At 46.8% G+C, this 18,244-nt stretch overlaps 1 protein-coding gene across 1 annotated transcript in view; it reads left to right on the forward strand.

Moving 5' to 3' along the window:
- unc5cb (unc-5 netrin receptor Cb) overlaps nt 1-18,244 on the forward strand; it is a 202,018-nt gene that overhangs the window by 151,952 nt on the left and 31,822 nt on the right. Inside the window, 4 exon segments of the mRNA XM_064942411.1 lie at nt 6,654-6,834; nt 8,554-8,721; nt 9,031-9,195; nt 15,096-15,155. Coding sequence (XP_064798483.1) covers nt 6,654-6,834; nt 8,554-8,721; nt 9,031-9,195; nt 15,096-15,155 — 574 coding nt within the window.

The raw sequence follows: 18,244 nt of genomic DNA on the forward strand, positions 1-18,244 counted from the left end.
GTGATCGGCCTGGCGTGTCATATTTGTCAGCCTCGTTCACTATTTAATTCCGATGTTCTGAATGGCCGTGTTCCCTTTAGTGTGAGGCAAGGTGAGTGTGTATTCCGTTGGCACACAGAGGACCACACATACACACCACACACACGGGAACACACACAGCTCCATCAGGACAAGGGTAAAAAATAACATAACCACTGTCCCAGCAGGCCGAGGCCAATCAGCGTCCCACTCAGCTGTGCTAAACACACACACACACACACACGCACACACACACACACACACGCACGCACGCTGCTTCCACGGATTTCTGTGTGTGTGTGTTGTTTGCTTGTTTTCCTCAGTAAATGTAGTGATGCGTTTAATCACTTGTGCCTCCCGTCCCCTGGGTTTATATGTAATCCTTATTGATTTACGTTGGTGGACTTTTCTGATTACCACGGGCAGCATCGCTATCTGCTATCATTATGTTAATGACTTTTTTTTTTAGCAATGGATTTAATACCCGTCACGTTGATACTCACAAGACATTCACCTCGATTGGTATGCGTGCTGGATTAATGGCGTTTCTGCAGAATGGGTTTGTAAAAGAGTTTGTTGTATTTTTGTTTCATTTCACTATCTTCCGGGTGTAAGGGTTTTCCTCTGGTGAAGGAGAAGCGGACCAAAATGCAGCGTGGTGGTTATTCATGTTCTTTAATAAAGGAACTAGACATGAAATAACTAACAAAACAATAAATGAACGAAAACCTAAACAGTCCTATATGGTGTAGACACAGAGACAGGAACAATCACCCACGAAACACTCAAAGAATATGGCTGCCTAAATATGGTTCCCAATCAGAGACAACGATAAACACCTGCCTCTGATTGAGAACCACTCCAGACAGCCATAGACTATGCTAGATACCCCCACTAAGCCACAAACACAATACCTAACAAAACCCCAAGACAAAACACACCACAATAAACCCATGTCACACCCTGGCCTGACCAAAATAATAAAGAAAACACAAAATACTAAGACCAGGGCATGACAGAACCCCCCCCCCCCAAGGTGCGGACTCCCGGACGCACACCAAAAACCATAGGGGAGGGTCCGGGTGGGCGTCTGTCCGTGGTGGCGGCTCCGGCGCGGGACGTGGACTCCATTCTATCAAAGTCTTAGTCCCTCCTCCTCGCGTCCTAGGATAGTCCACCCTCGCCGCCGACCATGGCCTAGTAGTCCTCACCCAGAACCCCACTGGACTGAGGGGCAGCTCGGGACTGAGGGGCAGCTCGGGACAGAGGCAGCTCGGGACTGAGGGGAAGCTCGGGACTGAGGGGAAGCTCAGCACTGAGAGGAAGCCCAGCACTGAGAGGAAGCCCAGCACTGAGAGGAAGCTCAGGCAGGTAGTTGGATCCGGCAGATCCTGGCTGGCTGGCGGTTCTGGCAGATCCTGGCTGACTGGCGGATCTGGAAGAGTCGGGCTAACTGGCGGATCTGGAAGAGTCTGGTTGACTGGCGGATCCTGGCTGACTGGCGGATCTGGAAGAGTCTGGCTGACTGGCAGATCTGGAAGAGTCTGGCTGACTGGCGGATCCTGGCAGACTGACGGATCTGGCTGCTCCATGCTGACTGGCAGCTCTGGCTGCTCCATGCTGACTGGCGGCTCTGGCTGCTCCATACTGACTAACGGCTCTGGCTGCTCCATGCAGACTGGCAGCTCTGGTGGCTTCTTGCAGACTGGCAGCTCTGGCGGCTTCTTGCAGACTGGCAGCTCCATGCAGACTGGCAGCTCTGGCAGCTCCTTGCAGACTGGCAGCTCCTTGCAGACTGGCAGCTCCTTGCAGACTGGCAGCTCCTTGCAGACTGGCAGCTCTGGCTGCTCCATGCAGACTGGCAGCTCTGGCTGCTCCATGCAGACTGGCAGCTCTGGCTGCTCCATGCAGACTGACAGCTCTGGCTGCTCCATGCAGACTGACAGCTCTGGCTGCTCCATGCAGACTGACAGCTCTGGCTGCTCCATGCAGACTGGCAGCTCTGGCTGCTCCATGCAGACTGGCAGCTCTGGCTGCTCCATGCAGACTGGCAGCTCTGGCTGCGCTGAACAGGCAGGAGACTCCAGCAGCGCTGTAGAGGAGGAAGGCTCTGTCAGCGCTAAATAGGCGGGAGACCCCCGACAGTGCAGGAGAGGAGGAAGGCTCTGGCAGCGCTGGAGAGGCGAGGCGCACTATAGGCCTGATGCGTGGTGCTGGCATTGGTGATACTGGGCCGAGGACACGCACAGGAAGCCTGGTGCGGGGAACTGCCACCGGAGGGCTTGTGCGTGGAGGTGGTACTGGGTAGACCGGACCGTGCAGGCGCACTGGAGCTCTTGAGCACCGAGCCTGCCCAACCTTACCTGGTTAAATACTCCCGGTTGCTCTGCCAGTGCGGCAAGGTGGAATAGCCCGCACTGGGCTATGCAGGCGAACCGGGGACACCGTGCGCAAGGCTGGTGCCATGTAAGCCGGCCCAAGGAGACGCACTGGGGACCAGATGCGTAGAGCCGGCTTCATGGCATTTGGCTCGACGCTCAATCTAGCCCGGCCGATACGCGGAGCTGGAATATACCGCACCGGGTTATGCATCCGCACTGGGGACACCGTGCGCACCACAGCATAACACGGTGCCGCCCGGTCTCTCTAGCCCCCCGGTAACCACAGGAAGTTGACGCATGTCTCCTACCTGACGTCGCCATACTCCCTGTGAGCCCCGCCCCAAGAATTCTTTTGGGGCTGACCCCCGGGCTTCCTTCCGCGCCGCCGTGCTTGCTTAGCCAACCTCATTCTCTCGTAACCTTCCGCACACTGCTCCATCGAATCCCAGGCGGGCTCCGGCACTCTCCCTGGGTCGACCGCCCACCTGTCTATCTCCTCCCAAGTTGTGTAGTCCAGATTCTGCTCCCATGTCCCGAAATCCTGACCTCGCTGTTGCTGTTGCCTCTGTTCCTTCTCCTGCTGCTGCTTTTGCTGTTGCCCGTTACCACGCCGCTTGGTCCTGTTGTGGTGGGTGATTCTGTAAGGGATTTCCTCTGGTGAAGGAGAAGCGGACCAAAATGCAGCGTGGTGGTTATTCATGTTCTTTAATAAAGGAACTAGACATGAAATAACTAACAAAACAATAAATGAACGAACCTAAACAGTCCTATCTGGTGTAGACACAGAGACAGGAACAATCACCCACGAAACACTCAAAGAATATGGCTGCCTATATATGGTTCCCAATCAGAGACAATGATAAACACCTGCCTCTGATTGAGAACCACTCCAGACAGCCATAGACTATGCTAGATACCCCCACTAAGCCACAAACCCAATACCTAACAAAACCCCAAGACAAAACACACCACAATAAACCCATGTCACACCCTGGCCTGACCAAAATAATAAAGAAAACACAAAATACTAAGACCAGGGCGTGACACCGGGTCCTATTCTTGTTCTAACGAACTGACGACGCCACACCAGGTGTCAAACACACTGACATACATACTAAGACAGATGAGATACGTATTGGTAGTGAAAGGTATCCTTCAATCATTCATTCACTTGACATGCTTATTACTGTTTATGACAGGGTTTCACAAACTCGGTCCTGGGGACCCCAATGGGTACATGTTTTGTTTCTTGCCCTAGCACCACACAGCTGATTCACATAATCAACTAATCATCAAGCTTTGATCATTTGAATCGGCTGTGTGGTGTTTGGGGAAGAAAAAAGCTCAACCCTTTGGGGTCCCCAGGACCGAGTTTGGGAAACGCTGGTTTATGACATCAGACGCCTGTGTTATTTCTCAGATATCATATTCACCAGACATATTGAGATCTCCTGTTCCCTGTCGTGTCGATCCTCCCCTCGTCTAGCGAAGTGACTCTTCATCTCATTATCTCAGGGTTAAAAACACAGCTTTTTCTTCTGTAGGAGAGTCGAGAGCAGATTTGTGTTGTCTCTGTGTGCTGTTTGATTGGCCCTGGTATCACCGTGATAAATGATATGAGATGCTATCTAACGTTAGCGGGAGCTGGGCAGACAAAGCACTGGAGGTCTTCATGTCTTCTGCTGCGTTAGGACTGAATACGAGATGGGATGAGAGCGGGTGTGTTGTTGTGCTGTGGAGTACAAGAGCCTGGGCTTAATTTCACTGACGAGCCAGACAGCAGGGGAGGGAACCCTAACCACTGCGCTCCATGCGATTGATTTGCCTGATAAATGTTTATGGAGGAAAACACTCATAAACAACATATCAGCAGAGAATTATGACGTTGCGCATACAGAAGTTTGCCACCGAGCTCTGCCGCTGATTGTTTTTCTGTTCTCTTTTGATGTGAATCTGTCACCACGAGTCTGCGTCTCTTCTGGAGTGGTATTATGTTTATGATGGATGCATTCAGTTTGAGTGGGAGTTTTAAGCTGCCATTAATTGCTACTAGCTAGAGTGTTGAAAGTAGCTCTGCCTTAAGTCTCCCTGTATTGCTGTTGCAGGAATAATAGAGGTGCAGGCAGGCAGGCAGGGGGCAGGCAGGCAGGGGGCAGGCAGGCAAGCAGGGGGCAGGCAGGCAGGCGACTCTATACAAGCAGGACCCTCTTTGATTGTGTAGTCGAGATATCTGTCATCTTCAGACGCTGCAGATGCTAGTGATGGTAGCGAGGCTTCTATCTCACCTGTATCACAATCTGCCCATCTTGTTTAGTGAGACAGTCATCGTGATGCTGGTTTTATAACAATCAGAAGAAAAACACAGGTCTTATCACTCGAAGACTACAGTACACCCACCTATTCTAACACCAGGCACTTGGCTCTCAAGTCATTTCACTGCAGTCACTTAGACTAGCACCCACAGATTCTTTAGGCTTGGCAGGGTTCATATGGGAGAGTTTCTTCAGTTCTCTGAGGTGTAGATCAAGTGTCCTCCAATAGTTCTTAGATAATGGCCAGCCAAACATACTTCTTATCTCTCCCAGGCCTGCTCTGACCTTATCTGGCATCGTCTGCTTGTCAGGAGGAAGCACAATGCACAGGATGTCTCCTGTGCTGTTCACCTCTCTCTATGCACTCAATCCATTCCCTGACTCTGACTACGTACAGGATGTCTCCTGTGCTGTTCACCTCTCTCTATGCACTCAATCCATTCCCTGACTCTGACTACGTACAGGATGTCTCCTGTGCTGTTCACCTCTCTCTATGCACTCAATCCATTCCCTGACTCTGACTACGTACAGGATGTCTCCTGTGCTGTTCACCTCTCTCTATGCACTCAATCCATTCCCTGACTCTGACTACGTACAGGATGTCTCCTGTGCTGTTCACCTCTCTCTATGCACTCAATCCATTCCCTGACTCTGACTACGTACAGGATGTCTCCTGTGCTGTTCACCTCTCTCTATGCACTCAATCCATTCCCTGACTCTGACTACGTACAGGATGTCTCCTGTGCTGTTCACCTCTCTCTATGCACTCAATCCATTCCCTGACTCTGACTACGTACAGGATGTCTCCTGTGCTGTTCACCTCTCTCTATGCACTCAATCCATTCCCTGACTCTGACTACGTACAGGATGTCTCCTGTGCTGTTCACCTCTCTCTATGCACTCAATCCATTCCCTGACTCTGACTACGTACAGGATGGCTCCTGTGCTGTTCACCTCTCTCTATGCACTCAATCCATTCCCTGACTCTGACTACGTACAGGATGTCTCCTGTGCTGTTCACCTCTCTCTATGCACTCAATCCATTCCCTGACTCTGACTACGTACAGGATGGCTCCTGTGCTGTTCACCTCTCTCTATGCACTCAATCCATTCCCTGACTCTGACTACGTACAGGATGGCTTTTCTCGAGAGAAAACAGTTCGACGATTCAGAGGAAAAGTGTGAAGAAGTCTTTGAAACTGCCTTTGTCTGCCTGCCTGCCTGCCTGCCTGTGTGTGTGTGTGTGTGTGTGTGTGTGTGTGTGTGTGTGTGTGTGTGTGTGTGTGTGTGTGTGTGTGTGTGTGTGTGTGTGTGTGTGTGTAATGTGGACCGGTCTCTCTGCCTGAGGCCTTCACACCCGAGGAGGACGAGGTGAAGAAAAGTGTTTCTGTGATTTACTTTCAAATAAAAGCCCCACACGGTTCCCTGTTTTCTGATATTATCAGGAGTTCAATATCTGTATCATTTGGAGAGAAAAACAGAAATTCATAAGGAAAGGTCAAGGAGCTTTGCAGTTCCAAAAATAGCAACAAATTTCCTTTCCTCTCGCTGTCTGACAATACAGTATTACTTTGTTCTGTTCTGGGGAAATGAAAAGAGAACATGATAGCTTTTTATAGAAAGACACGGGCCTCAGAGACATAAACAGTGTTGCTGTAATCCTGGACTTGAGCTTTATTGGAGAGGTGAATGGGAGACAAAGAGAAGAAAATGTCTTTAAACCCTTTAAACACTTCCTTGTGATTTATTCCAGAGGAAATCAGGTTAACGTGTCTGACTGCCGTGCAGTCCCAGTTTGTCTGCTCTCACCGACTAGTTTTGAATTCTACTTGTCTTCATTATTCATAGTCTCTCCCTCTTTATCTTTCTTTCATTCTCTCTCTCTCTCGCTCTCTCTCTCTCTCTCTCTCTCTCTCTCTCTCTGCCCCTCCCTCCCTCCCAGGTGGAGTGGCTGAAGGACGAGGAGATCATAGACCCTGCTGATGACCGTAACTTCTACATCACCATCGACCATAACCTGATCATCAAACAGGCCAGACTGTCTGACACCGCTAACTACACCTGTGTCGCCAAGAACATCGTCGCCAAGAGACGCAGTACCACGGCAACAGTCATCGTCTACGGTAGCAATCAACTCCCACCGTGACACGTTTACCGTAACAGCCTTCTAAAGTTGCACTGCATGAGGCAACTGGTGGGGTTTGTGTCTTAAAGTGTCTGTGAGCAACAGATGCATATCTGTATTCCCAGTCACGTGAAATCCATAGACTAGGGCCTAATGTGTTTGAATGGAAAGGCTACTCCAGGAATCCTCACCCTCTCCTGAGTCCTGATAAACACTGTACCTCTCTGCTCCCCAGTCTCCCCTTAGGGGATTAGACACGCGTGACAGCACAGACATTCAGGCCTCAGGACTTCTTCCACCCTGGGAGGAACGTAACTACCCCCACCCAGCATGTGAAGTGGCTAAACCTCAGGTTATTAAATCAGTCTGTCAGTCTGTCAGTCTAGCTAATCATCAGCTAACAGTCACGAGGCTGTTTTATAGCCTCAACCTCCTACACAAATACACGCACGTGGCAGTGAGCGCACACACACGATACACACGCAGAAAACCGGACCAGAATGGGTGGAGGTTTGTAGGAATTGATGATGTCACCAGGGTCAGGTTTCAAATCCATCTCTCCTTCCATCCCTCCAGTGTCTCCCGGCACAGCACATCATCCATAAATCACACACACTAGCCCTGCCATGGAGGATTATGGGGGATTAGGGGGTCCTAAGTTATTGTTGGTGTCCTATTTGTTAATTTATCTATTTTAGTTGTCCATTCTGACAGGCAAGAGCAGCATGTGTGGCTTAGATGAGTCCAGTATGAGGGTGAAGTAGAGCAAGTGTGTGTGTGTGTGCGTGTGTGTGTGTGTGTGTGTGTCTGTGTCAGCAGACTTTGGGGTCTTCAGGGACTGGGGTCGCTGTCCCTGCTAGGCTTTTCCCTTCACTAATGCAGTCTGGGAGGATTGAGTGAGTGCGCCGGAAGACAGCTTTGATGTTGGCTCATCCTTAAAAGAATACACCAGAAGCCACTTTCTCTGCCTGGATTGCATCAGTCCCTCTTCCCTGTCCCCCTTCCCTGTATGCAGGCAGACAGGCAGGCAGACAGGCAGGCAGGCAGACGGACAGATGGACAGACAGAGAGAGAGAGGGAGCGAGAGAGTTTCCCTCGTTTACCAGAGGAGACAGACCAGCCCAGTGGTTTTCCAGCCTGCACCACAACAAGGAATCCTGGAAAGGGCTGGGGAGGACACGCAGAGAGAGGGATGGGTGGAAAGAAAAAGAGAGAGACAAAGAAGGAGGAAGAGTAATAAAACCCCATAAGTAAAGAAAGAGACAGTGAAGAAAGGCAGGGCTTTGGCTCTGCTCCCGTGGAGTCTGATGCTTGGGGCTTCACTCATCGTAAGCTCTGAGGGGCCTCCAGCTCCTTACATCTGAAATGCCACAGTCGTGTTCTCAGCCACACACCCCACTGTCATTCTGCTCTGGATTTCGACTGAGACGCAGATGGAATTGGAGGAAAGGAAGAAAGGATTTGAGGGATTCAGAAGATGGGAAATACAGCAGCCAGAATAGCCTGTCCACATAGCTAACTAATGAACAGTGCTAACAGGGGAGAACTCGAGTGTGCTACAGATTCTTCAATGCCATGTTCATTCGAGCAATAAAGGGCCGGTGGAAACACTCACATTCTCCAAGACTCACTCAATGCCACTATAAAAAGGACAACGATTGTATTTGCCAAAGTGTTAAACATGTTGTTTTCCAATGTTGTTGGGGTTTTTCTACAGTGAATGGCGCCTGGTCAACATGGACAGAGTGGACGGTGTGTAACAGTCGCTGTGGCCGTGGCTACCAGAAGCGCACGCGGAGCTGCACCAACCCAGCACCGCTCAACGGGGGCGCCATCTGTGACGGGCAAGGCATTCAGAAGCTGGCATGCAACCCACTGTGCCCAGGTAGTTACTGCACCACTTGTCACAACCCTTATGGAGCAGGGGAGTGCAATTTACTGGACAACACAAACAGAGCACTATGTATTTTCAGAAAAATAGATATCTATCATTCTTATTCTCACTCTTACCCACCCCACTCCGCCCTGCCTCATCCCACCCCGTTTCTTTCCCTCTAATTGTCACACACTCATGCACCCAATCTCGCACACTCTCACTCCCACCCTCCATGCCTTCTCACCCTCTCCTCCCTCCCTCCCTCCCCACCACCATGCCCCCCCGCCCCCCACTCCCTCCCTCCCCTCTGTGTGTTAGTGGATGGTCTGTGGACAGAGTGGAGTAAATGGTCCACGTGTGGGACAGAGTGTACCCACTGGAGGAGGAGGGAGTGCAGCGCCCCGGTGCCCAAAAACGGGGGGAAGGACTGTGAGGGCATGGTGCTTCAGTCCAAGAACTGCACCGATGGCCTGTGTATGCAGAGTGAGTACAGTACATGATTACCATCCTCACTCTATCCTACCCTCCTCTGTCTGATTCTGTAGGAACCCAATGCATTATAACGTTGTCTGCCTGCCTGTCTGCCTGCCTGTCTGCCTGCCTGTCTGCCTGCCTGCCTGTCTGCCTGTCTGTCTGTCTGTCTGTCTGTCTGGAGTACATACTGTAGGAAACATACTGTAGCTGTCTGTCTGTCTGTCTGTCTGTCTGTCTGTCTGTCTGTCTGTCTGTTTGTTTGGTTAGGAGCCATCCTGTTTCTCACTGCACTCCCACAAGACTCCTCCACCCACTTCCCCTGTATCCCTTTCTCTCCACTGTTTCACACTCACATTCACATCCTTGCACTAACATACACTTACCACACACACACTTTTCCTCTTTCCGTCACACACACTTTCCACCGTTTTGGAGTGAAATTACACAAAGACAGGAGACAATGTGTATCTTTGTTCCGCCCTGGGCCCCAGGGAGTACATCTAGAGTAGTCAGTGTGTGTTAAACAACAGCCTCGTCACCACACCACCAGGCAGCATTACTGTAAGCTATTACTCTTGTCACAGAGTGGGCATTCAGGAGCTATATTTAAAATAATGATAAGTGATTATAATGTACTTACAGAGAATCTCATAATTGCTGGGCTACTGTGATTGCTGCTCTAATTTAAAAAGCACGGGATTCCATCGGTCCAATGAGAGGAAAATTGGGAGCCCCAATGTCACACAAGCACAGACATGCTGCTTTTCCTGAACGCCCAATTATATGTGTTGACAAGCAGGCTAGTATTTGTTTCCCTGTCGCTTTCTCGCAACATTTTAGAAGTATTACAACTGGGGGGAAAGGCAGTCGAATTTCCTGGCGTTTCCTCCTAGTGCTTCACAATCATTCTATAAATGTTATTGTTTTGCTCTTAACTCCTCTTGAAGAGCCTAAACCCAGCTTGTGGTCGGACCGCTGGAGATTTTCCGAAGGCGGAGAAATGCTTTTTGAGAAGTTTTTTTTTTGGGGAGAGCGAGAAACACACAGTTCAGTTGAGCCAACAATCCTGCCTCCTTTTCCCTTTTTATACAGTCAGAGAGTTGCAGAGATCGGAAACATACTGTAGCTTTTCGCTGCTTTGTTCTGTGTGCTGCAGACTCACAGGGTAAAACCTTTCCTACTTTGAAGTCGTGCTTATCTGCTAATTCTGAGAGGGAGGGAGAGAAAGAGCGCGAGAGAGAAAGGGGGAGAGCGCTGTAGGCAGGAGCAAGAGTGTTCTTGTCAAATTAAAAGTCAGGGGCGAGACTTTTTTTTAAATCACTCCCTTCCTAATAAAGTCTTTAGGGTGAGAAGCCCACACACTGCCTATGGTTCCCTCTACGGTTCCAGTGTGACACTAATAGAACCCAGACGGTCACCGTACTCCAATAACACCATGCAGACGTTCCAGATGTTCTCTATGACACTAATGGAACCCAGACAGTCTTTACATGTCCTGTGCTGTATATGATGCAGATGGTCACATGCATTCCACTAATATCATATGTTGTACAGTAGCCAATAGACTTGTAAATAATGCCGACATAGCTGCTCCATACCATGAATATGACCTATATAGTCACCACATTCCATCGTGATATGTAGAATGTACCTATGTCTGACTGGTATGACCCAGATGATGTGACTGCCACTAATATAATGAATATAAACAGAGGTACATTTACTGATGACTAGTGCATATTTAGCAAGCTGGATAAGCTGTATGTGTACAGCTTTGTCACACTGAACTGGTGGTTGATCTGTTGTTTTAAATGCAGGTGAAATCATTCAAATAGCAGCTTTGAGATGGAACAAACATTTTCTTTGGCCTTTTTATTTTATTTATTTTTTATCTCAGTGTGCTGTGAAGCCCTCGTGAAGCTCCCTCTCCTTCCACCGCTCTCTCTCTCTCTCTCTCTTTTTCTTTCCCTCTCCCCCTCGCCCGCTCTCTCTCTCTTTCCCAGACTAAGCCCATTGCAGAAGCATTAGTTCTCTGTTAGATTAATGGCCAGTTTGCAGAGGATATAAACCCATATCCATATAGATTTAGGATCCTTCCCTGAATTGATTTTAGGAAAGCTAAGAGGGTGAAGCCACTTATGTCAACGCTAATAACCATCTCCACCCGCATTTAGGAGAGCGGCCCATTATCTAAAAGCTCACATTATGGCAAATATGATTGGGAATGGAAGATGTGTGCAATCTGAACTCACCTCGCCCACTGATTTTCCTCTCACTACGCTGGTCTGGGATCAGCACTAATAGATACCCTTAGATTCCGTTCCAGTTTGATCTCATTTTGGCGAGGGGGGGGGGGGGGGGGGTTGAATTCATTTTAAACATTGCAAAATGTAATTTGATGAACTAATTAATCTGACGCATAGCAATGTTGCTCACGCTGAATTGCTACTATATACGCGTCATCAAACTTGCTTATTTATAACCTTTATTCTGGAAACGGCGCTAGATATTGAAGGATAGATGAAGAAAGGGGTCAGACTTTCACTTTCGACCCGGTGAGTTCAATGTGAAGGTAGTTTGACCCTCTGTTCCTCGTGTTTGTTCTCTCTCTCTCTCTCTCTCTCTCTCTCTCTCTCCCCCTCTCCCCCCCCCTCTCTCTCTCCCTTTTCTCTCTCTCTCTCTCTCTCTCTCTCTCTCTCTCTCTCTCTCTCTCTCTCTCTCTCCCCCTCTCTCTCTCTCTCTCTTTTGGCCTGTCTTAGTGGATTCTGATGTTGTTTTCCAAGGCTGTGGTAACTCCGCTCTCAGACAGATGACATTTTGTTGACATATCGATCTGTAGAAAGGGTAGGGCTGACTGCAGCACAAGGTCTAAGACAGCCTTTATTCTTATCAAACACCAGACACTGTGAAATATCACTACATTGTATTATATTTACCTCAAGGCTTTGTATTTTTTTTAATATATTTTTTTGCTGAATTATATAATTTTATGCAATATAGTGAACATTTACCACTAAAATAGATAGGGCTAAACAACAACATTAGTATATGTCTAATTGTAGTTGTTTTGGGAATGGAAGATTCTTATGCATAATTCCATGTTACATATGTACAAGTCAGAAGTTTACATACACTTAGGTTGAAGTCATTAAACTCGTTTTTCAACCACTCCCCAAATTTCTTGTTAACAAACTATAGTTTTGTCAAGTCGGTTAGGACATCTACTTTTTGCATGACACAAGTAATTTTTCCAACAATTGTTTACAGACAGATTATTTCACTTATTATTCACTGTATCACAATTCCAGTGGGTCAGAAGGTTACATACACTAAGTGACTGTGCCTTTAAACAGCTTGGAAAAATCCAGAAAAATGTGTCATGGCTTTAGAAGCTTCTGATAAGCTAATTGACATCATCTGAGTCAATTGGAGGTGTACCTGTGCATGTATTTCAAGGCCTACCTTCAAACTCAGTGCCTCTTTGCTTGACATCATGGGAAAATCAAAAGAAATCAGCCAAGATCTCAGGAAAAAAAACTGTAGACTCCCACAAGTCTGGTTCATCCTTGGGAGCAATTTCCAAACGGCTGAAGGTACCACGTTCATCTGTACAAACAATAGAACGCAAGTATAAACACCATGGGACCAGGCAGCTGTCATTCCGCTCAGGAAGGAGACGCGTTCTGTCTCCTAGAGATGAACGTACTTTGGTGCGAAAAGTGCAAATCAATCCCAGAACAACAGTAAAGGACATTGTGAAGATGCTGGAGGAAACAGGTACAAAAGTATCTATATCCACAGTAAAACGAGTCCTATATCGACATAACCTGAAATTCCGCTCAGCACGGAAGAAGCCACTGCTCCAAAACCGCCATAAAAAAGCCAGACTACGGTTTGCAACTGCACATGGGGACAAATATTGTACTTTTTATGAGAAATGTCCTCTGGTGTGATGTAACAAAAATAGAACTGTTTGGCCATAATGACCATTGTTATGTTTGGAGGGAAAAGGGGGAGGCTTGCAAGCCAAAGAACACCATCCCAACTGTGAAGCACAGGGGTGGTAGCATCATGTTGTGGGGGTGCTTTGCTGCAGTAGGGACTGATGCACTTCACAAAATAGATGGCATCATGAGGATGGAAAATGATGTGGATATATTGAAGCAACATCTCAAGACATCAGTCAGGAAGTTAAAGCTTGGTCGCAAATGGGTATTCCAAATGGACAATGACCCCAAGCATACTTCCAAAGCTGTGGCAAAATGGCTTAAGGACAACAAAGTCAAGGTTTTGGAGTGGCCAAAGCCCTGACCTCAATCCTATAGAAAATTTGTGGGCAGAACTGAAAAAACGTGTGCGAGCAAGGAGGCCTACAAACCTGACTCAGTTTCACCAGCTCTGTCAGGAGGAATGGGCCAAAATTCACCGAACTTATTGTAGGAAGCTTGTGGAAGGCTACCTGAAACATTTGACCCAAGTTAAACAGTCTAAAGGAAATAAATCATGCTCTCTCCTTTTATTCTGACATTTCACATTCTTAAAATAAAGTGGGGATCCTAACTGACCTAAGACAGGTCATTTTTACTAGGATTAAATGTCAGGAATTGTGAGAAACTGAGTTTAAATGTATTTGGCTAAGGTGTATGTAAACTTCTGACTTCAACTGTCACTAAGATACAGTACTTATGGGAATCAATCAATTATAGAGACTACTTTAGCCAGCCAAGCCTGTTGTTGGGGACACAGATATAGAAACCAGTCATATTACTATTCAGGAAGCATCGGAATAAATGACTTAAAAATAGACAATGATTTCCAGTAGGAGCACCCCCCTCGTCCACAGCTCAGCGATGTCACGTTGAAAGAATAGCCCCAATAGAAACTGGGTGTATAGCGTTGGTTTCCTTTAGGAAGCTCTAGCTAAAGCAGGTTTTTACAGTGGCAACAGACTCACTCAGCATGAATATAACTAAGCAGGATGGGTCCGGAGGTCCCATCATTTAGGCCTGTTCTGACAGTCAACTCCCCCGGCTCTCTGTCTCGGTCTCCTCAGTCTGATTACATGTACACACTCGCCCCATCTATCACACTATAGATTTGACTGTCCATTGACTTGTCTACCTATCCCCCCTCTTCCTCTCCATCAGGAGCTCATTGTTTGTCTGTTTGTGTATGTCCCAGGTGATGGAGTGATGCATGTGACTGTGTGTGTTCCTGGAAACGTGTCTGTGTGTGTTTAGTGTACGTTCTCTGGGGTGTTGATTGTTTTTGTGGCGTTGTGTTTAGGCCTTTAAAGCACAGTAAGTGTCAACACAGTAGGGATATGTGGGGTGTGTTCAGTCATTTCCATTTTGACCTTCCCTCATATAGCTCGCCAATCCCTCTACCCCTCCACCTCTAATGTGGGAGGTGATTCCCAGCCCAGCTGTGACAGATGCAGCACTGTCGGTGCTATTGACCCTGCCATTCTCCTGCTGTCTATCAGCCTCAGCTAGCTCCTCCTCCCATCCTCCTCTCCATTCCTCCTCTCCTCCTCGGCATTCCTCCCCTCCTCCTCTCCATTCCTCCTCTCCATTCCTCCTCTCCTCCTCTCCCCACAGCCATTCGCGAGTGCTGCTAAAGAGCACTAAACCCATACAGCTGATGGATAACACCACTTCCCCACAGGCCCTCCTCCTCTCTTCCTCTCCTCCAACGCCCCTGCTCCTCTCATCCCTCTCTACACACACGGCCCATAGAGACTGAGAGAGGAGAGGGGAGCGTCCAAATCAAGAGAGATTGTTTCCCTGTGCCATCATTCCTCATGCCTTCTCTGTTGCATTGTTTGTTTTTCGGTTTCTTTTAAATTTGATTTTCATCCTCCCGTCCCACCTCCTCCCCCTCTCCCTCCTCTCCCTCCTCTCCCCAAGGTTCCTTTTATCAGAAGTCCTCTGAATTCAACAAAGACAAGATTGATTTGGGATATCCATGTGAGTTATTGTTTTTATTTATGTATTCATTCCTTTTTTCTTATTTTTTTTCACGAGACACACTTTAATGGCGAGGTATATGCATGAGGTATTTACAGTATCTGCATAACAAGCATCTAGCGACCAGGCATTTGCAAAAATTGCTCCACTTTCCGATTCGCAATGATGTTTTTACATAGTTATTTGGTCAGATGACAGTGCATAAAGACCTTATATATACCCTGTCAAATAAATTGTCAACCTTATTTCCAATTGTCCTCCATAATCACTGCCCTGTACCCTGCCATGCCTCACCCTCCTTCTTTCACTCCCCCTAGCCTCCTGTGGTAGCTCCCTCTCTCTACCTTTCTGTCTCTCTGCTCTCTCTCGTATCGCGTACCTTGGCTGCTTGACTATCTGTTTTCACCCTGACTGGCCCTCTTACCCTTGGCTGGTAGTGCCTTTCTATCATGTTGGTGCAGCGTGCCAGCCTGCCACTGTCTTACCCCAGTCCACAGGGATTTGGTATTTTATTAGGATCCCCATTAGCTGTTACGATAGCAGCACCTACTCTTCCTGGGGTCCACACAAAACATGAAACATTAAATAATACATTATATTAATAGACAAGAACAGTTCAAGGACAGAATTACATAAATGTAAAACGTACATATCAGTATATACACACAATATCTATGTCAAATAGGGGAGAGGCGTTGTTGCTTTATCTGTTTGCTGGTCACTTTAGTAATCTTTGATGGAAGGGAGTTCCATGCAATCGTGGCTCTATATAATACTGTAGGTTTTTTGAATTGGTTCTGGATTTGGGGACTGTGAAAAGACCCCTGGTGGCATGTCTGGTGGGGTAAGTATGTGTGTCAGTGCCGCGTCTTTATAACCATTGAATCAACCATGACAGTTTACATTTCAAGGTAACACAAAGTGATGTGGCCTCCTCAAATTGCTCAACAGCCACATTATTCACCATCAGATTCAGCTGTCTAGAATTGAGTGAATGATTTGTAACATATACAATGCTCTTAGTTTGAGAGATGTTCAGGACTAGTTTATTACTAGCAAGCCATTCTAAAACTGACAGAAATTCTGTTTAGGGCTGCATTGATTTCACTAAATACACACACAGGTTTTGTTTAATGCCAGTGGCAGATCATTGTTAAAAATAGAAAAGAGTACCAAGAGAGCTGCCCTGCGGTGCACCATACTTTATATGTTTAACATTCCATTAAAGAAAACCTAAAGCTTTTTCACATCATTCTTTATGTAATTTATCTTGGTTTTTTAATACCATTTGTTTTTGTTCATTTGAGTCACATTTCTCAATTTACAGTACATTTACCAATCAGATGTGCCGCCAGGCTTATTCCTCACTGCTTTTGCCTCGTCCCTCTCAACCATACATCTTTTCAATTCCTCATCAATCCATGGAGCCTTAACAGTTGTAACAGTCAGTTTCGTAATAGCTGCATGCTCATAAATAACTGGAAGAAACTTTTTCATAAATGCATCAAGTGCAGCATCTGGATGCTCCACATTACACAAATCAAACCAACAGATATTTTTCTATATTTAACATTGTGTAACGGCTGTTTGAAGAAGTGGACCAAAGCTCAGCGTGGTAAGTGTTCATGATATTTTAGTAGAACTGAACACTGAAATACAAAAACAACAAAGAGAACGAACAAACTGAAACAGTTCTGTCTGGTGCAGACACAAAAACAGAAAATAACTACCCACAAAACACAGGTGGGAAAAGGCTTCCTAAGTATGGTTCTCAATCAGAGACAACGATAGACAGCTGCCTCTGATTGAGAACCACACCTGGCCAAACACACAGAAATAGAAAACATAGAACACAAAACATAGAATGCCCACCCCAACTCACGCCCTGACCAAACCAAAATAGAGACATAAAAAAGTATCTAAGGTCAGGGCTTGACACATTGGAATCAGTACAAAAGCTTTGTATGATCTCTTATACACTATTTTAGGCCCAGCCTTTGGAACTTTGGCTTTTCTATGGACACTATATTATGGCCAGTACATCCAATGTGTATGGATACAGCTTCAGAGCAGAGCTCTACAGCATTGGTGAAAACGTGATCAATACACATGGATGATATAGTTCCTGTACTGTTTGTATATACCCTGGTAGGTTGATTTAATAACCTGAACTAGATTACAAACACTGGTTATAATGAGTAGCTTCCTCTCGAGTGGACAGCTTCATGAACAATTCAACTCTCTGTTAAAATCAAACAACGTATCAAGCATTGCACACATATCCAGATAATGAATGTTAGCAGTTGGTGGCCTATAACATCACCCCAAAATAATAGGCTTTAGATGAGGCAGGTGAACCTGCAACCACAACACTTCACCAGCATTAGACATGAGATCCTCTCCAAGCTTTACAGGAATATGGCTCTGAATATATGCAGCAACACCTCCCCCATAGGCATTCCTGTCTCTTCTGTGGATCTTATATCCCTGCATTGCTACTGCTGTATAATCAAAGGAATTCTCAAGGAGTCTCAAAGATGGACAATATATGAATGTTATCTGATCTTAGCAAGTTATTGATTTCATTAATCTTATTTCTAAGGCTACATACACTGGGTGAAACATTAATATTAACATAATATTCAGTTGCATCCCTTTTGCCCTCAGAACAGCCACAATTCACACGGGCATGGGCTCTACAAGGTGTCAAAGATGTTCCACAGGGATGGGCTCTACAAGGTGTCGAAGGCGTTCCACAGCGATGCTGGCCATGTTGACTCCAATGCCTCCCACAGTTCTGTCAAGTTGGATTGATGTCCTTTGGGTGGTGAACCATTCTTGATACTCATGGGAAACTGTTGAGTGTGAAAAACCCAGCAACGTTGCAGTTCTTGACACACTCAAATGGGTGTGCCTGGCACCTTCTACCATACCCTGTTCAAAGACCCTTAAATCTTTTGTCTTGCCCATTCACCCTCTGAATGGCACACATACAAAGTCCATGTCTCATTTGTCTCAAGGCTTGGAAATCCTTCTTTAACCTGTCTCCTTCCCTTCATCTACACTGATTGAAGTGGATTTAACAAGTG

This window comes from Oncorhynchus masou, chromosome 28 (assembly GCF_036934945.1).
Source record: "Oncorhynchus masou masou isolate Uvic2021 chromosome 28, UVic_Omas_1.1, whole genome shotgun sequence".
NCBI classification, from domain to species: domain Eukaryota; kingdom Metazoa; phylum Chordata; class Actinopteri; order Salmoniformes; family Salmonidae; genus Oncorhynchus; species Oncorhynchus masou.